Source organism: Camponotus vicinus, unplaced genomic scaffold, assembly GCF_025532165.1.
Source record: "Camponotus vicinus isolate PSW18456_S1 unplaced genomic scaffold, iyCamVici1.0 SCAF_8, whole genome shotgun sequence".
Lineage (NCBI taxonomy): Eukaryota > Metazoa > Arthropoda > Insecta > Hymenoptera > Formicidae > Camponotus > Camponotus vicinus.
The window spans coordinates 17,717,501-17,739,921 of record NW_028141980.1 but is presented as its reverse complement, the minus strand read 5'-3'; the positions used below and the strand labels follow the sequence as shown (position 1 = coordinate 17,739,921).

Below are 22,421 nucleotides of genomic sequence, written 5' to 3'. Positions count from 1 at the left end.
AATTAATTCTGGATAAATTGTCTTATAAATTCTATAAAGAAAATAAATATCTATGAAGAAAGTTATGAAAAATTATTCTATATACTATTATTATTTTTCCTTCAATTTATTTGTGTATAAATAGAAATGTTGTGTATAAATGAAATTTTTACATATAAAAAATTTCTAAAATTTTCTTACACTAATTTATTTTATTTACTATATATTTACAATAAAAGATATATATAATATATATATATATATATAAGAATCCCTCCTTCTTTCTCTCTCTTATTATATATTTTTATGTTCCACTTATATATTTTATTTTTGTAGTATTTTAAACGTGTAAAATATATATAAATAATAATAGTATTAAAAAAATTCCAAATACATGATGCAACAATAAATAATCTTAGGGAAAAAGAAATTCATTGGTGACAGTTGGCTCTGGACTTTGACTGGAACTAGCGGAACTAAGAGTCTCATCTTTTATTTTTAAAGCGGATGAATCCTTGTCCTTTTTATTATCTTTCTCTTTATCTTTACCTTTATCCTTTTCTTTCTTCTCCTTTTCCTTATTATGCTTATGATCATGTTTATGCTTATGCTTATGTTTGTGCTTTTTCTTATCCTTTTTCTTCTTTTTACTCTGTAAGAGAAGTATAGTAATATATTATAAATCTAAAGTATTCATAACTCGTTAAGAATATACATATAATATACATATATATTGTATAAAAATATCTTTTATTATACAAAAGGCATTATATACCTTATTCGCAGAGTCACTTTTTGCTTTATGCTCTTCCGATTCCTTCTTAAACATTCCTGGTTCAAAACCTACTGGACCAGGAGTTCCCATAATACCAGGTAACGATGCAGAATTATCGCTATAATACTCAGACTTTACTTTTCCTTCACCAGGAACTGGAATTCCCCGTTCATCCGTTTGCTGTACAAGAAATAGAAATTTGATTTACGCCGATAACGATAAAAGAAAAGAAAGAAAAAAATCATTTCTCATACATTGTTTGTCATCTTCTGTCGTTTTACTTCCGTCCCATGCTCTGCTGAATTTGGTGGGCCAGTAGCATCCCTATTTGGAGATGCTTTTCTCTTGTTTGGGACAGGAGAATTTTCAACTTCGTCAATTGATTCATGTCTTACATGTTGCACTGGTACAGGTTTTATCTAAAATAGAAAATGTATTACAATAAAAAAATTTTATAATTACATAAAACGCAGAAATGTGTTGAATGAATATCTCACTTCACGTTCAGGACTCGGCGGGCCGACTTTTTTAGGCTTTATAATCGTTGCGAGTTCGGGAATAGGAAGACAAAATGGAACTTTTATACCATACAGAGCATAATATAAATCCACTAAATCGCAACGCAGTTTTGCATCGTGCGACAACATGCCGCTATATAATAAAATTATATGTTAATTAATTGATTAATACATGAAAAAAACTGAAAAAAGATTGCCATACTTGATCAAGTTCCAGATACGGTCAACTAAATCTGGCCTATCCAAGCGATGTTTGTGAGCTCTTTCGAATGGTGGGTTTTCTACCATTAAACGTACAAGCCTGTGACGTACACCAGGATGTGGATCCATTTCCGCCATGTCCAATAGGAATTCCAAGTCCTCCCACTTGCCGTCTACGCGAGTAAAATCGACCAAAGCTTCTAAAGCCGCGATTCGAACATCTGGAAAATATTAATTAATTATTAAGAGTTTTGAAATTAAAAAAAAAAAGAGATCAATATAATTATTGAAGTTTAAAATGTTCGTATGCTATAAATCTATACCTATAAATTGTCCATATGCTGCATATGCTCTAAAAATATGAGGATTGCTTGGAAGATGACCAAACTTTTGTAGAATACGTATGACTTTCAAACAAGCTACACTGACTGTATATTTGTAGCAGGGTAATAATTTTTCCAAGTTCAAATTTCTTGTCACTTCTTCTAAAATGGCTTTTGTATCAATTGATAGAGATTCTGCTGTGATAGCTGTTCTGTAATAAAATAAAAAAATATATATGATAATTAACTTTATACCAGAATTATTGCTTAAATTGATAATCGGCAATCCTGAGTTCGATTCTGAACAGTCATCTCAAACTAAGAGATTTGCGATAAGACGCAATAAACTTTGAATGGCGCGTTAAAAATTTACATACAATGTTTTCTAGAAATAAGACCGCAGTCTCCTGCCGCGGATAAAACCGCCTTCAAAATTACATGCATGTATGTATATTTTTATTAGATAATGATCTACAATGTATATGAATAAAAATTCGAGTGTCCATACCCTTGTTGCACACTGATAACCGGTGTAACAGTCGCACCTAAAGCCTCTATCAGTGCGGCTCTGTAATAATTGTCGGAATATCTATTTTTGCTGTTGTCGTTATATTTGAAGAGATCCATTAAAAAAGATAAAACTTCCGGTGGACAAATACCATGGGCATTACGTAATCCCGCCATTGCGACCGGTATGGTCTGTGCACAGAGATTCAAAGTTCAGAAGAAAACTCGTAATTAAAATATATATATGATGCGTAACTCTGATACATAAATATGAAATACATGTTAACTCGCGAAATGTTTATTAACCTTTTGTAGAAAATAATGTTGAAAATTTGAAAAGTTATTCTGTTTAATAATTCGCCGACAGGACGCCGATCCAAATAACTTTCTAAATATGGCCAACATTGCCGGTGGACCCGCCCACGTTGCTACCATAGCATTAGCTACCTGTAAACATATATATGTATATATACATATATAAAATTGAATTAAACAAGTAAATATTTAACAACTGACTGACCTTTGTCAAACAATGGGCAGCGCGAAGTCTAACTTTATAATAACAATGTTCATTTTCGATCGTATCGGTCAACGCCAATCGCGTGGCAGGTGTCGAATGATGCTGTAAAGCTACTATAGCTTCTAATTGTGCAGTAACGTCTCTTTCATGTCTCAATTGATATTGCCACTGATAATCAGGTTGCTCAATTTGCACAGCACGCATGATTGTCATTTCAGGATCAAGTCTGATCCATAATACTGGAGAATCACTGTAAATAAACAATGAACTCTTTTAAAAGATATTTGCAAACAGATAATGCGACTCTTATAACGTTTTTATAATTATTGTTTTTATTAAAGTCTGTAAAATTTGTAATCTTACTCCATAGCAGAGAGATCCATATCAACCTCTTCACCAGTACACAATGGAATCTTCTTTTTCTTATTTCTACGGCTTTTACTATGACATGTGATATCTGCCCTGGCCATTGTACCTTCAATTTGTAAAGTATGCTTAAAAGTACCATCGAGTTCTTGAATATTGACTACTAACGGACCGACATATTTCCTGATTCCTCTTTGATGAGCAGTGTCTTGTCTAATTTCTAATTCCACTGTATTTCTACAATATGTGTATGTCATATTTTAATATACATACACACATAGAATATTAAATGAAATGATATAAGCATGTGTATTTAAATTCAAAAAGCACCTTTTTCTATTAAATACAAAACTTAAGCTGAATTTTGCATGTCCTCCTGTTCTAACCCATTGATCTATGAATACCGACATATCTTTTCCTGTCACTGTAAAGATCGCCTTTGCGAATACATTTGTACTAATTAGCATATGTGGCCATAAACCAGATTCAATCTTTTGTTGCGCAGCATTGGCTGCTAGAGACAATTGTTTATTAAATACCTGCAAAAAAATATATAATCAGTTTAATCTATTATTATGTGTTTGATAAGAAAAAAAAATTTACTTGAAGTAACAATTCTTGTCCAATCCTATGTTCCAGCATTCTCATAATTAAATGTGCCTTCTTGCGGAGAACTTCAATGTATCTAGGAGACATTGTATGTAAATTTTTAATCGGAAAATAAAATCCGGGATCGGGAGCTCGAGGAGCAGGTGCTGGAGTATTGGCTGCAATGGGCAATGGTGCTGGTGCTTGAGATGGATCGAGTATTATGCCACCAAATTGTTCTTCATATTTCACTACTTCTTGCAACTCCTACAAAGTTTAATAAAACAAGCATAACAAGTATATTGAAAAGAATAAAGAATATATATCGATATTGTAACATGTAAATAATTACAGATTGAATCCATTCTCTGTATTCATTGTTTCCAAAGCATTTTTTAGCATACAATCCTGTTAGATATGTAGAAATACCCTTAGGCAACCAAGTATCTGACCAATTGTGCATAGATATAAAACATCCAAAAAATTGTTCTGCAATTGCTTGTGCCATTGCTTTCTTAGTAATATATACTTGATCTATAACTGCAGTAGAATGTAATAAATTTGTGCTGCAAAAAAATAAATTATCATAAGAAAATGTAGTAATAGACTTTAACATTAAACAAAATATATAAAATATATATAAAAGAGTTTTACTTTAGAATGCTCATAGTAGCATAAGCATTGATGTCTTCATCTATTTCATCAACAAAGATCTGCTTGTAACAAGAATATGGATATCGATTTGACAAAGTTTCTTCATAAAATTCGAAGGCTTCGTGCATATATTTCGCGGATACTTTTAGAGATGGTAAAAGTTGAGGTAAACAGAAATGAGTCACTTCATGCATATAAGGATCCACAAAGATCTCAAATGGTCTATAAAGAAAGAGAAATTCACATAATTATAAATATATTATATATTATAAATCATGTGGTTTTTTAATGACTTCTATTTAATTTACTTACCCAACTGCCAGAGCAATGTTTGGAGCACATGCAGGAGTATTTAAAACATAGTGAAACGTTTTTCTACGCATGTCAGGCGTATAAACAACTTCAACCAGATCTCCACAGGAAACGGCAGTCATCGAATCATCGACGGTAAATTCCAATTTCCAAGTGCATGGTTCAGCGAAACTGTCCACACATGGGAACCATAATCTAGATGAATTTTCATAGCTGTATGTATACATATGTGCACCTCTCTAAAAAAAATCATTATTGATATGAAAAAGGATTAATCTAATATAACTTTGCTAATAAAGACTAAGACAAAGACTGAAGTTTACCTCAGCTAATGTTCCTTCACAATTTGGTACTACAAAATGTACACCTCCCTGTGGTTGTTCCAAGGAAAATTCAATGCTAAGTCTTATTGCTCGACCTTCTGCAACTAAATGTGTTGCATCCGGTGGTATTTGAACTACTAGTTCCCCAGCATTGTTATCAGGATCAACTTTTTGAGCAGCTGCTAAATGCATATTTGAGAAAAATTCGAGGGAACGTCTACAAAGATTTTATAGATTAATAATCTGTAATATTACTAATCTATGAAAAAAAAAAATCACTCACTGTTTACTGTCCCCTTGACAAATATCCAGAAATGGATCAAAGTACTGAAAAGGAGCTTCATAAGTGTCATTTAAGCATACTCTATATATCCTACATTGTTTGGCATTGAGCTTTATTAGCCTTAGTGTATCTCGCAGTGGAATAATTGTCAATTCAACAAATCCAATTATGCTTTTCCTTTGAAAGCTTATCCCTGTCAAGCTCACTATTTGATGGGCTGTAATATATCAATCAATAATTATTTCAATAAAAATGAAAGGCATAAATATAATTTTCGATATAAATTTTCTAAGAATGTAATTGTTATTCGTTTTTAAATATATTGCATGGTTATACACTTTGTATCTTTTGTTAAATCACAATTAATGACATATGTACAAATAAATACGATTTCAGTGAATATTGACTTAGAAATTTCTTCAGAACACAAATATAATGAGAAAAAGGCAATTTTTGAGCATTTAAACATATTGAGTATATTTCAAAAGTGATATTTCTAAAAAAATACTTATAATTTATATGGACGGCTGGTATCACCCGTTTTTTCTTTTTTCATATTTTCAATTTATGTAAGTCCTTGTATTCATAAAAAATCAAAAATACAAAATTACTTCAAACTACTCGACACAATTTAATCAACCACATGCTTGCGTGCTGACAACTGAAAATATTGGAAAATATATCATAACATCATAAAAGGTATACAATATAGAGAGCTTTTCAATAAGAAAACACAGGTAGATAAAATGGCCATACAATGGATTCAACAGTTGGGCAACATTACTAGATTTTCCGATGTAATTCGACGCTGATTGGTCTGAAAGTAAAAACCAATCATGTTCCATTGCTCCTTGGCTGTGATTGGTCAATGACGTCTAGTAAACTACCCCGAGTCGGGTCAAACCCGACCATTCGAAAACGCCATCTGAATGCTTTGAAACGTGATTGATCAATCAGGATAAAAGGAATAAAGTTTCTTTAACCTGATTGGTCAATCAAGCGCTTCAAAGCATCCAGAGCGTCTCTCCGACCGCAGTCGACGTAAATCCGGTGTAGTATGAATCTTCTGTAATCCTTTATTCATTTCAAAAAGACTTCGTTTATATACTTTCATAACTTTCATATGTGTCTATGGTTGACTTAGAAGAAGAATCGTTCTTTGTTTGTCGTCTTTTATATTTTATACGAAAATAAAAGATTATTAAGGGACGATGCTATACTGATTTTCGAAAAAGGAGTTTTAGGAGGATATGGTTTGACAAGCGATTTAAAGGACATCCCGATAAAAATTTTGATTTTCTTGAAAGAGAATATTTTGCATTTTTATATCAAAAATGAATGAAGAACAAACAGATAATACGTAAGTTTAAAAGAAAAATAAATGAAAATGAGATATTCTGCGTAAATCTTATAAATGTCTGTTTTTTTTCCCGCTTCATAAATTTAATAACTAAAAGTTGTTAGAGAAAGATTAAAAATTTTAAAATTGTTCTGTTTTTTAGAATCTCTATGGGTTGTTCAGACAATACAATGGTAGTAACAGCTGATTTAGCAAAGCTCAGCATAGATATTAACTCTTCGTCTACAGAATCTACCAACAGAGTTCTTAGAAAGAGAATACCCAAATCTGCTGCTTCTACAGATGTCCTTAATAGAAGGTAATTGTTTAACATCAAAAATTGTCATATATGGCAATTTTTCAGCATTTTGTATATTTAACAGCATTTTATATATTTACTTACCAGATGCAGCCTCAAACCAAAAAAGAGGAGGGTTTCAGAAATGGACATAGAGGAAGAAAACATAAAGGATTATTATTTAGATAAGAAGATAAATAAAAAAATTAACCTTGAAACAATATATGAAGAGAGTGACAATACAAGCGATGATACTGGAGTACATATGAGTATAAAGAGATTTAAAAGAACATTATTATTTTCTCCAACAATTTCCAAGCTAAAGAAAAGACGTGCAAAAATAAAGAAAGTTTTTGGATCCAACATGTGCTATAAAAGAGGAAATATATTGAAAGATTTTGCGGATACAATAAGACTTCTTGAAGAAGGACCATTCATAATTGATAAAGAACTCTTGGAAAGACAAAGACAAAGTTCCTCTTGTGTTTAAATGCTAATAATTTCATCTCTCCAGTTTCCTGTAAATAGTGCTGTGTGTTCTATTTCAGGATTTTATGTTATCTCTTTATATACTCGCATAAATTTATAAGAGATTGCATAAAAATGGGAAGAGATTGATATTATTACAATATTTAATTTAGATATAAAAATTTTTGCCATTTATTTATTAAAAATATTTTTTCGGATATGTATTTGCGTATGATATATGCTGATATACAAATCACAAGGACCAAAATGTGCGATAATCATATTTATATTTGCACATTTGCATGTTAAAGGCACTAATTCTATAATATAAAATTATTAAATTATAATTAATATAAAATTATTAAAAAAGACATTAATTCTGAATATAAAATTATAAAAAAATATGAAAAATTATTCAGAAATAGTATCTTATATCTAAACATTTTCACATATATTGTAATATAGATATTTTGTATAAATATAAAATCTGAATATATATCTGATCCTTTTCCCGAATTTGATAAATGCAGTATTTTAATTAATATTATCTCACATTATGACTTAGTTGTTTTTAGAACACATTTTGTCTCATATTTTGCACAACCATTATATTCTCTTAACATAGCTTTATTATCTTCATATTCCATACTATCCAATTTGACACAAGCACATCTAGATGTACTTTGTGTATTTGTAGTCTCAAACAACATTCTTGGTACTCCTACCCACTCTCTGTCAATTCCACCACTGTTAAATATAAAATAAATCATATAATCATATCTTTTAAAAAAAAAATAATATTTTATAGCTTTTTTTAATATTGAACGATTGTTAATCCATAAAGAAATTTTTACCTTTTTTTGGTACACCAGAATACAGTACCAATTTCTGGATTCCATTCTATATTACAAGGAGGGAACATTCTTTTCTGTTTCTCTTCCACTAACTCTTCATTTTTAGCAACTAATAGTTTTTCTTGTACTTTCTGAAATTCTACAGTTGGACTGCCATCTTGATTATAATATCTGCCATATAATTTTCCTAAGGAATAAACAAAATGTTTTAAAAATGCTATATATATGAATTGATCCACCTCATGCAATGTTTATATATTAAGCATAATGTATAATTCTCTTTTTTTGCGCAATAAATGGAATATACCTTTCCCTTTATTCTTGCTGCATAGGTTGATAAAATATGAGTTTTTCTTTTGGCTTTTAGTAGAGTAAGATTATTGTAAAATTAGTCACCTATTTTTATATATCTCTGTTGTAGTTTAAGTAATTGTACCTTTGTAAATATAGTTTGTGTTATAAAATTGCAGCCAATCATCCAATGCCTTAACTTGTCGCGTGGACAAACTAGATATATCATCTGTTAAACCTTCGTCGTCAAATTCTCCAGTAATAAATGCCAAGGAAGCATCGCGACCTATAAATAAATAATTCCATATATACATAATGACCAATATACGCTATATCTTTCAACATAAGAAATAGTTACCGGTGAAAGCGTGATAGTTTCCTCCAGGTCCATAGTGCTTTGCACCTTTAGTCACATCAAAAACTTGACCTAAAATCGAGAGATACAGGCCATTTTCCAGATTCGTATATTGTTTCAATTCACTCGTGGTGAATATCCTTGACTCTTTGTTAGAGTCCTCATTTAATCCAAAATATATTGCGTCAACTATATTCAACGTATCAATCAAGTGAATTTTCATCTCCTTGATCAAGTCGCGCGAATATAAAAAGTATACGATTCCCAGTAGCAGCGACAGCCAAAGATACTTGGAAAGCATAATCATATTGTTTACAAATATTCAGGGACTCCGACATGTGCACGCTACTCTAATTTTCGATGATGTTTCACGATCTCTCTCCCTTCCATGTAACTTCAAATGATTACAGAATTTCTACATTATCGGCTCTAGTTATCGTGCCTGGCGTTTTAGAAGCAAATCTATGAATTTGCCTTCTGCTGATAACACGAGTACAAGAGAAAAATAAAATTCAATGCAATTACAAGAGTGAAAATATACGTCTAAAGCGATACAAAAGTAAGATAAAGGTTTTTTAAATTAATTAAAATAAATCGTAAAGCACAATTGAACTCTTTGAAGCATATGTACAATATCAATTGTCGCTTCCATCAAATGGGCGACTGCTATAAGACACTTTCCGGCCGAATGGCGAGTGAGGCGCGAACATTACGCGTTGTTTAATGGCCTGATAAATATCGTAATAATATCACGCACTATTGTGCTCGAAAACGAGGTATGTGAACTGCCAAAACTTCAATTTTGCTTCTTAGTTCTCTCATGTTTGTACGAAAAATTAATAAATAATCAAAGCTACTGACTTCTGTACAACATTTTTACTCCTATTTTTGTATCCCTCTAGGTATCTTAAATAACCGATAAAAATAATTATTAAAAAAAGTGACAGAAGAAAGAGAAAGAGAGATTGCGGGAAAAATATCCAAGCTTTTCTAAAAAATATAAATATTCGCATAGCAAAGATAATCAAATATAACATAGTTGTATTTCTATCACAGTTAAACAGAGGGATCTCTGAATTTATACAGCTATTTAAGGTCAATTGATTTAATTGGAGTCAACCAAAAAACTTTTGTAATCAAGAAATACGATCGATCGTTTTATCCCAATTGACAAGCGGCGCGTTTGACGTTTGGAGATTTACAGACGTCTATCAGCTGATACGACAACCGGTAGCCGGACAGTAGTAAATGACAGTCTAAGGCTGGAGGACGGCGGTCACGCTTGGCTAACCAAGACAATCGGGATCAACGGTCAGTCGCATGTCTACGTGTATCCTTATTACATTGCGCGAGAGTGCATCCACAACTTTCTTCATCATCCGCGTCATTTCTCTTCGCGAACTCCGTCAACAACGATCATCCGTTCTCCAACAGTGCATCGATGCTCTTTATCGCGAGTGACTATCGCGATTGTGATTAGTTTTTATAATCAACATCGATATTTTATTTCCGTGCATGAGATTGCAACTTTCTACTTTGCATCATTCGATTCCATTTTTCATTAAAATCTAGAAATGATTAATTAAAACGCAATAAGGCGGGAGATGAAGACAGTTTGGAAAATTTGCCTGTGTAGGGATAAAAATTTATAAATATTACAAATATCTTAATCTAGAGAACCTGTTTGATCAGATTTAACTGTCCCTCTCATAAAATCACATTTTCCCTTCTTAGAAGATAGTTATTTAAAAAAGAAACAACGAACAATAAGAAAGTTTAACGCAAGGATTTTCTATCGAAATCGGGATCGTCAGGTATCTTCGCCACTCCATTTATTTTGTTAGCTTGATAAGAATCGTTGAAACGCGTCTAAGAAAAGCACCATCGGGCACGTAATAAAGATAGGCTCCGGCTAATAGTTTCTCTGTAGTTTGTCTAGAATGCACGACGGAATCCATTATGCACAAGTTTTCGCGACTCGCACAGTTCGTCTTCATCCTGTTTTTTTCTGTACAATGGCTGCGATCTGCGTATTGTTGCTGTTTTCGGGTTTCCCCGCCGTTAACAAGAGATACTCCGCATCTTGGAAGAGGCAGACAACCGTAAAAGAAACAGAGGGAGAAGATGGAAGATACGCTTCAAGGCAATCTAACGCTACGAAGATGACGTCCTTTGATAAACATCTCCTAGAAAGAGGCTTCACTGCCGAGCAGGTAAAATGTTGCGTGGTTTATCATTTTATTTTTTCACAGAGAATATGTTTTTTTTTTAATTGATCGATTAAAAGAAAAAGAAAAAAAATTGAGAAAGCGTTGGGTACGCACGTGACACCCCACTAAACATGAAATATATATGCAATGTTTCAAAATGCTTCATATAGATTTCAAATGAGACGTTTCATGTTTATGTTTACAATATAATTCATAATAATAAGTGTCACAACTAAAATGTTTCATAGTCAGAAATATTTCAAATGAAATATCGCAGTTGATATGTATCTGAAATATTCCAAAATTATATTTCATGTATATTTACAAATGATGTAATTCATAAGTGTTACAATTGAAACATTTTATTTTTGCTTATTTCAGAAATATTTCAAATAAGAGATTTCAATTGATACGTTTCGGAAATATTCCAAAATTATGTTTCATGTATATTTACAAATGATGTAATTCATAAGTGTTACAATTGAAACATTTTATTTTTGCTTATTTAAGAAATATTTCAAATAAGATATTTCAATTGATACGTTTCGGAAATATTCCAAAATTATGTTTTATGTATATTTACAAATGATGTAATTCATAAGTGTTACAATTGAAACATTTTATTTTTGCTTATTTCAGAAATATTTCAAATAAGATATTTCAATTGATACGTTTCGGAAATATTCCAAAATTATGTTTCATGTATCTTTACAAATGATATAACTCATGAGTGCTACAATTGAAACATTTTATTATTGCTTATCCCGGGAAAAAAAAGTCCATGTCTATTTATATAAAAAAAAGTAAAATTATATACAGTCTTACATAATTATATATAATATCACATATGATTTTATCAGAGCATACGTTTTTGTAAATGTTTAGATATGATGTCCATCTCTGACCATTTCTGATCATAAAAAATGATATTAGATAACTCACATCATTTTGTACAATCAGACATAGTCAGATATTGATATCATATCTAAGCATGTACAGGGTGTCCTAGACCACCCGTACACCCCTTTTCTTTCAAAAACTAAGCATTTTAGAGAAAAACGTTTTCGACAAAAATTGTATGGTTTTGAGGGGAACATAAGATGGTGTCATTGGTTTGACCTTGGATGGCATCGTTAAGGTGAGGTCAAGGACACCTTTAATTTCTTACATGGAACCAACTATTTTTTATTGCATATTCTTATAGCTTATGTCGAGAGCTTTCCAAAACACTATAATAAAGTATTTTTTCATCAAGTACTTTTCGAGTTATAAGGCTTGAAATCATTTATTAATTTTACATAAACCATAAAATATCTAGTAAAATATTCATTTTTCGATTATCTCACCTTAATAGTTTTATGTACAAAATAATGAGAGGAATCAATTGGTGTAAAGAAAACACAAAATTGTTTCGAAAAAAAAAATGTAATTTGCAATTAACAATTACATTTTTTTTTTCGAAACAATTATGTGTTTTCTTTACACCAATCGATTCCTCTCATTATTTTGTACATAAAAGTATTAAGGTAAGATAATCGAAAAATGAATATTTTACTAGATATTTTATGGTTTATGTAAAATTAAGAAATTATTTCAAGCCTTATAACTCGAAAAGTACTTGATGAAAAAATACTTTATTATAGTGTTTTGGAAAGCTCTCAACATAAGCTATAAGAATATGCAATAAAAAATAGGTGGTTCCGTTTAAGAAATTAAAGGTGTCCTTGACCTCACCTTAACGATGCCATCCAAGGTCAAACCAACCATCTTATGTTCCCCTCAAAACCATACAATTTTTGTCGAAAACGTTTTTCTCTAAAATGCTTAGTTTTTGAAAGAAAAGGGGTGTACGGGTAGTCTAGGACACCCTGTATAAAACCAAAGCAAAGGTTAGTTTCATGTATGCTCTGATATAAATCATATATGATGTTATATATAATCATTTAATATGATATATGATTTTACCTTTTTTTATGTAGACAAATATAATTTTTCCTAAAAATTATATCTTGCATTATATATTTAATTAATTAAAAGTCCTCTTTATAAGTCCTCTTAATAAATATTCTTAATAAATAAGAATATATTCTTAATGAATAAGAATATATTCTTAATTTGCGACTTCTACGCCGCAACTCGATTTTCGTGTGCGCGACATGTTTCTTCATTTGCCGCTATGCGGCAACATCACTCTTAATTTTTCTCATATTCAATATTTATCATGAAATGTATATAAAGGACTTATATTAACGTAAGATCTAAAGTATATTTTTTTCCCTTAGCAGTGGTGCGAAAGAGAGGACGCGGCTCACACACAGGTTCTCTGTGTGCACGTGAGCCGCATCCTCTTTCTGACATCACTGTTTATCAGTTTAATTTCAAACTGAATTTAAAATAATTTATTTAATAATCTGGATTCCTTGTTGGGATTCAGAATATTAAACAGATTATTTGAAATTAGGCGGAAAAAAACTTTTAGACCAATAATTAAATTTATTTGACTTCAACAAAATTTATTAAATCCAAAGAAATATTTTTTTCTGTATATTAAGATTATCTCTTTAGAAGATTTTCCTCTTAACTTAAGAGGATCCTCTTGGCGCCTATTTTAGTGGTATATATTCTAAAGATAAGTGGCATATTCTTAAGTTAAGAATACAATTTTTTCGGTGTACTCTTAGTGGTACTTAATTTTCAGATCTGATAATATTTATTCATATATGATATCATATATGACTATATTTGGCAAAACATAATTAGATATTGACAAAATCCATATATGGCCAATTTTATATGGACTTTTTTTTCCCGGACATGATACCGCTATATATAAATTATTACAGAAATATAACAAGAAACATTTAAATATCATTTCTCAAGTATGTTTACGACACTATCTTGAAAAATGTTTTTGTAACATTTTTTAGGATAGTGTCGTAAACATTTTATATCAAGATGTCTGAATGCGGACATTAACTGTTTATGCAATGTTTCTAAAACGTTTCTGCATGCATCTCCGAAACATTTCATGTTACAAAGTAATGTTTCCGAAAACTATCTGATATATTTCTTTGTATAATGGAACGTGTTTCTATCAGATAGACAAAATGTCACTTCTCGGAAAATGGTTGTTGGCGCCGGAAGGAACTCCACCACCGGGATCCAACACCGATAGAAGCTATTTGATTCTAATCTGGAAACATGGGCCATTCCTGGAACGTAGGCACATCAGGCGTTTCACAATGAACAAGTCAGCTGTTTCTTATTTTTCTTTTTTTACCATACCCATAGTCGTTTAGCTTGAACTTCGCGAAAAGATAAATTGATCTCAATCGAAAATTGAGTGAATTGGTCTTGTGAGCTCAAAGAATTATACTTCGTTTAGATCGATATATAAGAAAGCACAATTATGTAACTTACTCTCTGTGCAAGAGTGAAAAAGATCGAAGATCTATATTAAATTATATCTTTCAGATTTTCACCGTGGGATCGATGTTCTGCGAGAAATTGTACGCTGACCTACGACGAGAAGGATTTGCACCGAGCGGACGCCGTGGTGTTTCATTTGCACTTGACGAAGAGTCCTTCGGAACTGCCGGTGAGAAGCCGAGCGGATCAACGGTGGATCTTTCTGACGGACGAGTCTCCCTTTCAGACGTTTATGCACGGTAGGCAGAGATTATCGGACTACGATGGTCTGTTCAATTGGTCCATGTCCTACCGAATGGACAGCGATGTTCCAGTTCCCTATGGAAGAACCGTACGAATCCCTGACGATATTTCCAACGACGATGTCGGACACTGGGACACCGTCATGAGGACTATCAAGACCAAATTGGTCGCCGTAATGGGCAGCAACTGCGGTGGTCATAATGGACGATGGTCCTACGTGAAGACGCTCAAATCTTTGCTCGGTAACGACCTAGACATTCTCGGAAGATGCCTAGACGGCAACAGGACCGTCTGTCCAGGTCACTTTGATCGAGACTGCGTTGTCTTGAACGCGTACAAGTTCTATCTGTCATTCGAAAACTCCAATTGTCGGGAGTATCTGACGGAGAAGGTATTCTGGAACGCGTACAGCAAATTCGCGGTCCCGATAATAATGGGAGCGTCGCGATACGATTGTCAGCGATTGTTGCCGCCGCACTCCTTTCTTCACGTGGACGATTTCGCCAGCGCGGATGCGCTCGCCGATTATCTCAGGTATCTGGACCGCGACAATAAGCGGTACATCAGCTATCACGAGTGGCGCGATCGTTACCGGCTGATTAACGAGCACGGCTACTTCGGCAGCGCATCCAAGCACTATTGTCGCGTCTGCGAGGCGCTGCACTATAACTCCATCGCGCCAAAGGTCTACGCGAGACTCGAGGATTTTTGGAGCAAGAAAGATTGTACTTCAGCGAGCGCTTAGATATTTCAGCTAACGCCGTTAATTATGATTATCTAGTCTTCATGAAATATGAATTAATTAAATAGATTAATAAATCTTCCATCAGAAGCTTTTGAAAAGAATTTGTGCAACTAGAGGCACTAGTTTGTCAGATTGAATTTTTTAGATGCATTTATTTATAGCGACTTATAGAGCAAAACTAATATAAAATGTTATATTGTATATTAATATTTATTATATAGTCATAATAGAGAAAATTTATATGCGCGCTTTTTCTAATAATATCAAAATTTCAAAATTTTTGTATCAATGATAAATTACAAAATTATAATTAGTCATTGACGAAAGATTGATTTTTCGTCTTTAAAATTATTATTTTATTATTTATATTATAACTTTAGTATATAGATATAAAATTTAATGTAATTAGATAAAAGTAGACAAAATTTATTAAATATGTAGTATGTGTGTATATATATATACCAAAAATGTATGTTTTATGATAAATATTGTAATTTTAATTAATTAATTAATTAAACGCGATTATGTGTGTATCGTTATTATTTTGTATATTTAAACCGAAATGTATGAATTATATAATATTAATATTTTAATATGTAAGATTAATTTTATTACCCTGGCGAAAATAAGAAACTTTATAAAGCGTTAACAACCGTTGAGTGAGGGTTTTCTGAGACTTTATATGCTTTTCAAACTTTGTAAGAGCACTTACATAACGCTGTTGGGTTTTGAATGCTTATCAAACGCTGCAGTGTTGCAATTTTTGTTCTACAAACTCTTTATATAATGTTACATGAAAGTTTTGCAATGCTGAGGTAACATTTTTCAGAGTACGTTCAGTAAACGTTGATACATCTTCGTGTACAGAGTTTACTCAGACTTTTCAAACGTTTACGTTTACGCTATAACGTACAAACGTCTTTTAAACGCTGCAGTGTTGCAATTTTTGTTCTACAAACTCTTTACTAATCGTTTTTAAACTCTCGACGAACTTCCACAAACGTTCATGTAAACGCCAAACAAACGTCTCATTTTTGCCAGGGTATATAATATTAATATTTTTATGGGACATATGTAAAGAAAAATGATAACTCTCTAGCATGTACGGTAATGCAATAACAAATTCATACTTGCCGCCTAAATAGCAATCATGAAAGTTCTCGAGAATATTTAATTTTTTTCTTCGCTCGCATAAATCCTCCAGGCACGCAAAAATTACGATATATTTTGCACCATTTAAAATTTACGTTCTTGATCATTTCATGAGAAGAATCTCTCTCTAAATCTTTAAATTTAAAAAAAAAAAGAAACTTTCATAATTTAATTTTCAGAAAAGTTTTTTTTTCCTCGTTAAATTTCGGCGTAAAATTTTCGGAAGACCGCTATCTCCCGAGGAGGGGCGGAAACCGGCTGCGATCAAAAATGAAACGAGGATGCGATGCAACGCGATGACGACGCAGGGCGGAAGTATAGTAGGAGAGAGAGATAGACGGCGACTCCGGCACATGTTGCAAATGGCAGGCAGTGCATGACATTTCGTCACGCTGTGTTTCTTCGTGTTGGTCCACGCAACCGATTCCTGCGCCTTGAGGAATCATCTTCGAGAGAACCTCTCCTCTTCTTACCTTCGATAAGAGATCCTTCCCGGCGTTTGTGGGGTACTTTGACCGGGTCCGTCAGCCGAAGGAGGAGAGGGCGGCGTCGACGGCAACGGCCGCGAGCGAACACGTATCTTGGAAACGAGGGAGATTAAGTTCGTAGAACCCGGATCGCAGGAGTAGATATTACCTACAAAGAGAAAGAGAAAGAATGGCGAGACTGGTAAACATTTGGCGGGACGATGAACCGGTGAAGTTGGAGTGCAAGCAAATGCCATTGATCATCGACGAGAGCTTGACGGTGAGCGCTTGACACTCCGTGATCCTGCATCCCCGACTCCTGGTGACTCCCGGTGCTTTACGTAACGATCATCCCTTCCTCGCGGGACGCCCTTAACCTTAGAAAAAAAAAATACGAAAAAAAAACATGTATAATTCTCGAGAGATAAGACGAGTGAATCGTGATTCTGGAGCTCGTTCGTCATTTATTTCCATCGATTGACGATCGTATATTGTTAGAACCCTCTGCGATGTCGTCGCCGACTGCGATAAGGATGAAGATAATAGCATTGTGCTCGTTATCGCACTTGTGTCATGTATTTTCCTCGTAGACAGTTGTACGATCTTCTAATCTTTGTATTTTTTGTCGTTACTTCTCTTTGCACCTCTAAGGCAAACGAGAAAATGTGTGTAATTATGTTTCATAGATTATTGTTGTAGTGCTTTTCGCTGCAACATAAAACAGCAAAAATTTTGCCCTTAAAACATCAATGTATAATATTCTAACATTGTTGTTATTGTATTATATGAACCAAATGTGAGTTATATTGCAAGGTATATATAAAGCTTTATTTTACAATATTTGTTTAGATGATCATGGATATAAGTAACTTAAAAGCAGTCAGCGATAGTCCCTTAGTACGTGGTAAACAGCTGGATGAATTTACAAGAAAATTGGATATGCTCACGAAGGAAGAGATCAAAGCATCGTTTGAAATTACTTGCAAGGATATGCTTACTATTTTAGGCCAAACAGAACCATGTATCGGTTGTCGAAGAAGGTGATTATTTTCTTTAGTTAGAATAATATATCATTCCACTCTTGTGCCAGTAAGCGATGATAAAATATTCTATCTTCAGTGTTGAAAGATTGTTCTATGACTTGATGAAATCGGGACATCCAGCATTAGATCCACTGGTTATTACTCCCAATGGCAAGCTTTCTATAAAAGATGATGTTCTGGAATCACCTCAACGGCTTTGTACAATATTGCATGGACACAGGTATTTCATAGATGATTATTAAAATGATTATTTGAGAGAGAGAAAGACTTGTCATTTATATTTTTGCAGCGCTAGGTTACATAATTTAGTGGAGCAACAACCGAGAAATAGAAAATCCCGGCGATGTGTACTGCATTCTCTGGAAATTCAACGAATGCGGCCACCACCGAACGCGTGGCGGGAAGTGTGGGATTGCATGGAACTACCATGTCAACAAGAGTTAACTTTAATCGAGACTGATACACTTGATGACACTTTGGAAACTTATTTACGTAAACATAGGTATCTCATGTCTATCTCTTGATGTAAAACATTTTTATATGCGTAAGATATACTTAAAACATAATTGTGATTGCTCAGATTTTGTGCCGAGTGTCGTAACAAGGTATTATTGGCGTCGTCTCTTCTGACACGAGAACCCGAACCTACAAAAGAGAAAGGTTACGTAGCAGTTTTATATTCTGGAATTAAGCGTTGTATAGCCGATCATCATGTTCACTTGCCAACTATCACGGAATACATTGGTACTCTCATTGGTCGCGCCCAACCAGAACTCATGGGAAGGTACTGATCTCGGTAGTGTGCATACTTTCATAGTATTCTGAAAGAGATAAAATAAAAGAATTATTACAGGGAACGCCATGCAAAAACGCTAGAAATTGCTCAAGAGGAAGTACTTACATGTTTAGGTATATGTATCGCAGAACGATTGCATAGAGTCCATAGACGACTGAAGGAAGAAGAGACTGTGTGTAAAGTATTAGCGGCTGTCGCAGTAGATGCGTTATCGAGAAAATTCCAGGTAAAAAAGATCTTATTTGTTCTAAAATAATATTTAATATTATCAGAGAAAAAATCTTTGTATAGTTATTTTTATATATTTATATATGAGATATGATTATGTGATTTGTCAGACTATTATCAAATAAAGCTAAGTATCTTATCTTGTTTAGATGGCAGTAGAGGTGAAACAAGGTATCTCTCAATTAGAACTATTATATGAAGAATTTGCAAGGGAGGAATTAGCAAAACAGCAAAGGCGTGAAAAATTGCGGCTTAAACGTAAGAAAAAGAAGGAACGTCGTTATGAAATGGAGGAGAAGGAGAATTCCTGTGATGTATGTTATAATATGTATTTTTTAAAGATTGTTTAAACAACTTTTTTCTATTAAGGAAATATATAAATAGAAATTAAAACAAAAATTGAAATTAAATTAGAGATTAAAATTAAAACAATTATTTATATGTACAATATGTATAGTTAAAAGTTGTATATATTGCCATAGTGTCCAAATGAAAAACAAGGTAAATCTTCCTGTATTTGTGCAGAATCAAAGCCGACGACGCAAAATATCAACCGACATAAGGTACACGAAACTTGAGTAATTTACTTATCTTTTATATCTGTGCATGTAAAAAAAAGTAGCAACGCTACTAGTGTGTTTTTTATTTCAGTTACAGGTATTGGATCCAAAAAACAAAGGTCCACCAACATGTAAATGTTCTGATTGTTTAAAAAAACAAAAAACATCTAGTATATCACAATCGCAGAGTAAAGTAGAATTAGCATTCCCTGTGAAAAAGACAAGTACGCAACAAGCTATCGTTAAAAGCAGCACTTCCGAAGTAAAAACGAAGTTTAGTACAAGTCAATCAAAGCAAAGTGACACAACATGCAAACAATTACCTCAGGAGGATTCGTCCGATACTTGCGAATCGTGTAAGGTAAAGAAACTATATATTAGTCGATTTTTCATAATTTTATATAAATGTAGTTTTCACAAAAATAAGATACAAATTCTCTTTTTTTCTCGTTCTAAGGAAAGTAAAAAAGTTGATGAAGGTCAATGGCATGTGTATGACAAAAACTGCAAAGATTCTATGACTAATGAACTGGTAGATGCTTGGATAACGAAACCTAGTACAAGTAAATATACAATGTGGATAGAGATGAAGAAACGTTTCGAAATCGAGAGAAAGAATCATTCCTCCAGCGAGCAATCATCCCAAGATTGCGGATATTTTTCCGGACACAATATCAGTAGTTCCTCTCTTCCTAGTACACCAGAAGGCTCCGAAGTAGCCTGCAATGATGGATGTTGTAATCACGAAGGGGCTTGTCAGGATAAATTTGATCATTCCAGTCCTAATATCTTTTTATTACAAGAAGGAGGTTTGACGCTCTCGCAAATGCTAAAGGTAAAAATTTATACATGTGTATAGTACTTTGAACATCACAAAATTGTGTCTCTGTAGAAAAGCATTTAAACTCGACACTTATATTATTTTTAGGATTCCTATTTCTCTGATGATGACGAGCAAGAGAGTTATATTCCAGCAGAGGAAGTGTTAGAGTTCAAGTCGCAAAAGCGTCAACTTATGGAGAAGCGGGAGGAACTCCGACAAACGCTTAGAGAACGTTTTGCTATGTTATGCAATCATCAGAAATCATTATTTACTTTTTTTCATTAAGAATTCCTAGTTATGGTCATTCAATATCTCTGATACCACTATCTCTTTTCTTTTTTACATTGATTTACTGCCAGTAGCATGAGACACAAATACAATAGATGTATTTTGAATAACTGTTATTATTCGAAGTTGACCTTCTGATGTTAATTAATTGCTAAAAATGTATACAACACACACATACATATGCATATAACATCAGAAACATAATATGATTATATTATTTATCTCTGCAAGCAGAGAGTTGCGTATGATAAATAAAAGATGTCAAGATAAAAAAGATGCTTTCAAATCATAATCGAATAATATTGACTTTGAAAAGAATATACAATGTGGATCATAAGACTAGAAAATTGAATTTGATTGTATAGATCTGTACAATTGAAGTAAATGTAGATATTTTGTATGAATATGCCTTGGCTGTGTGTGTGATGTGTTGAGAATATGGCAGGTCCGATTCTGTTACGTGCAGTAAATTGCGAGTTGTTATAGACACAAGTTTTCCAATGTGATTGCCGCATATTTAAATAGTATTCTCTTGAAAATGTTTTCATTTTCAAGAAGATCGTATATTTATACGGCGATAAGATTATGTGAACTCGTGTCAGTTGTAATACTAGAGATGCGATGGAATATTTATCGGAATCTTAATATAAATTGAATGTGTTGCATTCCAATATATATATATATATATACACATATATTTTATTATTCCGATGTACATCCTCTCTGTGTGTAACTTTAATTACACACACACACATATACACTGCAAAAATATTCTATAAAAAGGATTATTATCGTAAATCATATTTACATATATTGTATGTTGCATAAAAGTTATTAAAAATATTTAAACTGCTCAACACTGGTAATCAGTTGCGAGGTTTAATTCATCACCGAATTCACTTCTCTTGTTTCAGGTATGTATATACATATTTTAATAGAATAGTGTCCTTTCTGTATCAACACTCCTCATCAACTGTCTCTTACGAATTTATTCTTTTGTATACTTATATACTTTAATTGATTGCGTTTAAAAAAATAATAAGTTTTGTCTCTCAGCATATTATAATTGTAGCAGTTTTCAAAAACCTCTTCAATCGACGTATTGCGTGAAACACAAGCACGCATTAGTCCCACCGAAGCCAAAGGCATTTTTCAAAGCCGTTCGACGCGTCGTCGTCGTACTCCACTTTACCTTCGTATGCGGTACCAAGTTCAAGCGCGTCTCCATGTCCAGGTTGTGCAGATTCAACGTGGGCGGTATCACACCTTCCTTGATCGCCAGGACCGTGAAGACTGCCTCAAGATTACCGGCGGCACCTAACAAGTGACCGTGCGCACCCTTGGTGCTCGTCACCGTCACATTCTTGCTGTGGTCGCCCATCAGCGACTCGATCGCCTTCACCTCGATCGTATCGCCCAACGGCGTAGACGTGGCATGTGCGTTTATGAATGTCACTTCCGAGCTCTCGATGCCGGCGTCCTT

The 22,421-nt window shown here is 33.2% G+C and overlaps 6 protein-coding genes across 10 annotated transcripts in view; 3 read left to right on the top strand and 3 right to left on the bottom strand.

The window, feature by feature from the left end:
• Positions 1–190: 190 nt before the first annotated feature.
• On the bottom strand, positions 191–6,032 carry Taf2 (TATA-box binding protein associated factor 2). Its single transcript, XM_083106208.1, has 18 exons — positions 5,862–6,032; positions 5,350–5,568; positions 5,067–5,283; positions 4,744–4,982; positions 4,432–4,653; positions 4,130–4,343; positions 3,793–4,044; positions 3,520–3,728; positions 3,187–3,426; positions 2,824–3,073; positions 2,610–2,750; positions 2,305–2,495; positions 1,797–2,008; positions 1,475–1,694; positions 1,252–1,405; positions 1,009–1,173; positions 755–934; positions 191–631 (listed from the first exon to the last, which is right to left on the bottom strand). The coding sequence occupies exons 1-18, from the start codon at positions 5,903–5,905 to the stop codon at positions 395–397; spliced, it is 3,606 nt and encodes a 1,201-aa protein (XP_082962334.1). The 5' UTR covers positions 5,906–6,032; the 3' UTR covers positions 191–394.
• Positions 6,033–6,445: 413 nt separating this feature from the next.
• Positions 6,446–7,970, top strand: LOC145975305 (uncharacterized). The gene is made up of 3 exons (XM_083105670.1): positions 6,446–6,709; positions 6,852–7,007; positions 7,095–7,970. Exons 1-3 carry the CDS (start codon positions 6,684–6,686, stop codon positions 7,474–7,476), a joined length of 564 nt encoding a protein of 187 aa, XP_082961796.1. The 5' UTR covers positions 6,446–6,683; the 3' UTR covers positions 7,477–7,970.
• LOC145975304 (neuferricin) lies at positions 7,635–9,824 on the bottom strand. 2 transcript variants are annotated; one of them, XM_083105668.1, is made up of 5 exons: positions 9,586–9,824; positions 8,958–9,431; positions 8,745–8,885; positions 8,309–8,495; positions 7,635–8,201 (listed from the first exon to the last, which is right to left on the bottom strand). In XM_083105668.1, exons 2-5 carry the CDS (start codon positions 9,259–9,261, stop codon positions 8,009–8,011), a joined length of 825 nt encoding a protein of 274 aa, XP_082961794.1. In that variant the 5' UTR covers positions 9,262–9,431; positions 9,586–9,824; the 3' UTR covers positions 7,635–8,008. The 2 variants fall into 2 exon arrangements, with proteins under 2 accessions (XP_082961794.1, XP_082961795.1); XM_083105669.1 differs by lacking the exon at positions 9,586–9,824 and having other exon boundaries at positions 8,958–9,434.
• LOC145975302 (4-galactosyl-N-acetylglucosaminide 3-alpha-L-fucosyltransferase FUT6) lies at positions 9,630–16,748 on the top strand. Of its 3 annotated transcripts, none has more exons than XM_083105665.1 (6): positions 9,630–9,730; positions 9,857–10,265; positions 10,689–10,768; positions 10,885–11,167; positions 14,263–14,414; positions 14,639–16,748. In XM_083105665.1, the coding sequence occupies exons 4-6, from the start codon at positions 10,895–10,897 to the stop codon at positions 15,579–15,581; spliced, it is 1,368 nt and encodes a 455-aa protein (XP_082961791.1). In that variant the 5' UTR covers positions 9,630–9,730; positions 9,857–10,265; positions 10,689–10,768; positions 10,885–10,894; the 3' UTR covers positions 15,582–16,748. The 3 variants fall into 3 exon arrangements, with proteins under 3 accessions (XP_082961791.1, XP_082961788.1, XP_082961787.1); XM_083105662.1 differs by having other exon boundaries at positions 9,857–10,586; XM_083105661.1 differs by lacking the exon at positions 10,689–10,768.
• A 301-nt stretch (positions 16,749–17,049) lies between these two features.
• On the top strand, positions 17,050–21,795 carry LOC145975301 (gametogenetin-binding protein 2-like). The gene is made up of 11 exons (XM_083105660.1): positions 17,050–17,480; positions 18,050–18,240; positions 18,320–18,463; positions 18,533–18,745; positions 18,824–19,027; positions 19,097–19,265; positions 19,417–19,581; positions 19,750–19,830; positions 19,919–20,188; positions 20,285–20,662; positions 20,756–21,795. The coding sequence occupies exons 1-11, from the start codon at positions 17,391–17,393 to the stop codon at positions 20,933–20,935; spliced, it is 2,085 nt and encodes a 694-aa protein (XP_082961786.1). The 5' UTR covers positions 17,050–17,390; the 3' UTR covers positions 20,936–21,795.
• LOC145975303 (3-oxoacyl-[acyl-carrier-protein] synthase, mitochondrial) overlaps positions 21,610–22,421 on the bottom strand; it is a 2,395-nt gene continuing 1,583 nt past the window's right edge. For both annotated transcript variants that reach the window (XM_083105667.1, XM_083105666.1), the window contains one exon: positions 21,610–22,421. This exon is cut by the window's right edge and continues 353 nt beyond it. In XM_083105667.1, the coding sequence (XP_082961793.1) occupies positions 22,029–22,421 (393 nt within the window). In that variant the 3' untranslated portion in view covers positions 21,610–22,028.

Excerpts from the sequence above, each read along its gene's own strand:
- Taf2 (XM_083106208.1), bottom strand. The coding sequence starts at position 5,905 with ATGAAAAAAGAAAAAACGGGTGATACCAGCCGTCCATATAAATT. Across the intron at positions 5,569-5,861 it reads ACCAGCCGTCCATATAAATT|AGCCCATCAAATAGTGAGCT; the intron begins ATAAGTATTTTT and ends TTGATATATTAC. Across the intron at positions 2,751-2,823 it reads CTGCCCATTGTTTGACAAAG|GTAGCTAATGCTATGGTAGC; the intron begins GTCAGTCAGTTG and ends ATATGTTTACAG.
- LOC145975305 (XM_083105670.1), top strand. The coding sequence starts at position 6,684 with ATGAATGAAGAACAAACAGATAATAC. Across the intron at positions 6,710-6,851 it reads GAAGAACAAACAGATAATAC|AATCTCTATGGGTTGTTCAG; the intron begins GTAAGTTTAAAA and ends TCTGTTTTTTAG. Across the intron at positions 7,008-7,094 it reads ACAGATGTCCTTAATAGAAG|ATGCAGCCTCAAACCAAAAA; the intron begins GTAATTGTTTAA and ends TTTACTTACCAG.
- LOC145975304 (XM_083105668.1), bottom strand. The coding sequence starts at position 9,261 with ATGATTATGCTTTCCAAGTATCTTTGGCTGTCGCTGCTACTGGGAATC. Across the intron at positions 8,496-8,744 it reads CACAAACTATATTTACAAAG|GAAAATTATATGGCAGATAT; the intron begins GTACAATTACTT and ends TTTATTCCTTAG. Across the intron at positions 8,202-8,308 it reads TTCTGGTGTACCAAAAAAAG|TGGTGGAATTGACAGAGAGT; the intron begins GTAAAAATTTCT and ends TATATTTAACAG.
- LOC145975302 (XM_083105661.1), top strand. The coding sequence starts at position 10,895 with ATGCACGACGGAATCCATTATGCACAAGTTTTCGCGACTCGCACAGTT. Across the intron at positions 11,168-14,262 it reads GAGGCTTCACTGCCGAGCAG|ATAGACAAAATGTCACTTCT; the intron begins GTAAAATGTTGC and ends TGTTTCTATCAG. Across the intron at positions 14,415-14,638 it reads AGGCGTTTCACAATGAACAA|ATTTTCACCGTGGGATCGAT; the intron begins GTCAGCTGTTTC and ends TATATCTTTCAG.
- LOC145975301 (XM_083105660.1), top strand. The coding sequence starts at position 17,391 with ATGGCGAGACTGGTAAACATTTGGCGGGACGATGAACCGGTGAAGTTG. Across the intron at positions 19,028-19,096 it reads CAACCAGAACTCATGGGAAG|GGAACGCCATGCAAAAACGC; the intron begins GTACTGATCTCG and ends GAATTATTACAG. Across the intron at positions 19,266-19,416 it reads CGTTATCGAGAAAATTCCAG|ATGGCAGTAGAGGTGAAACA; the intron begins GTAAAAAAGATC and ends TATCTTGTTTAG.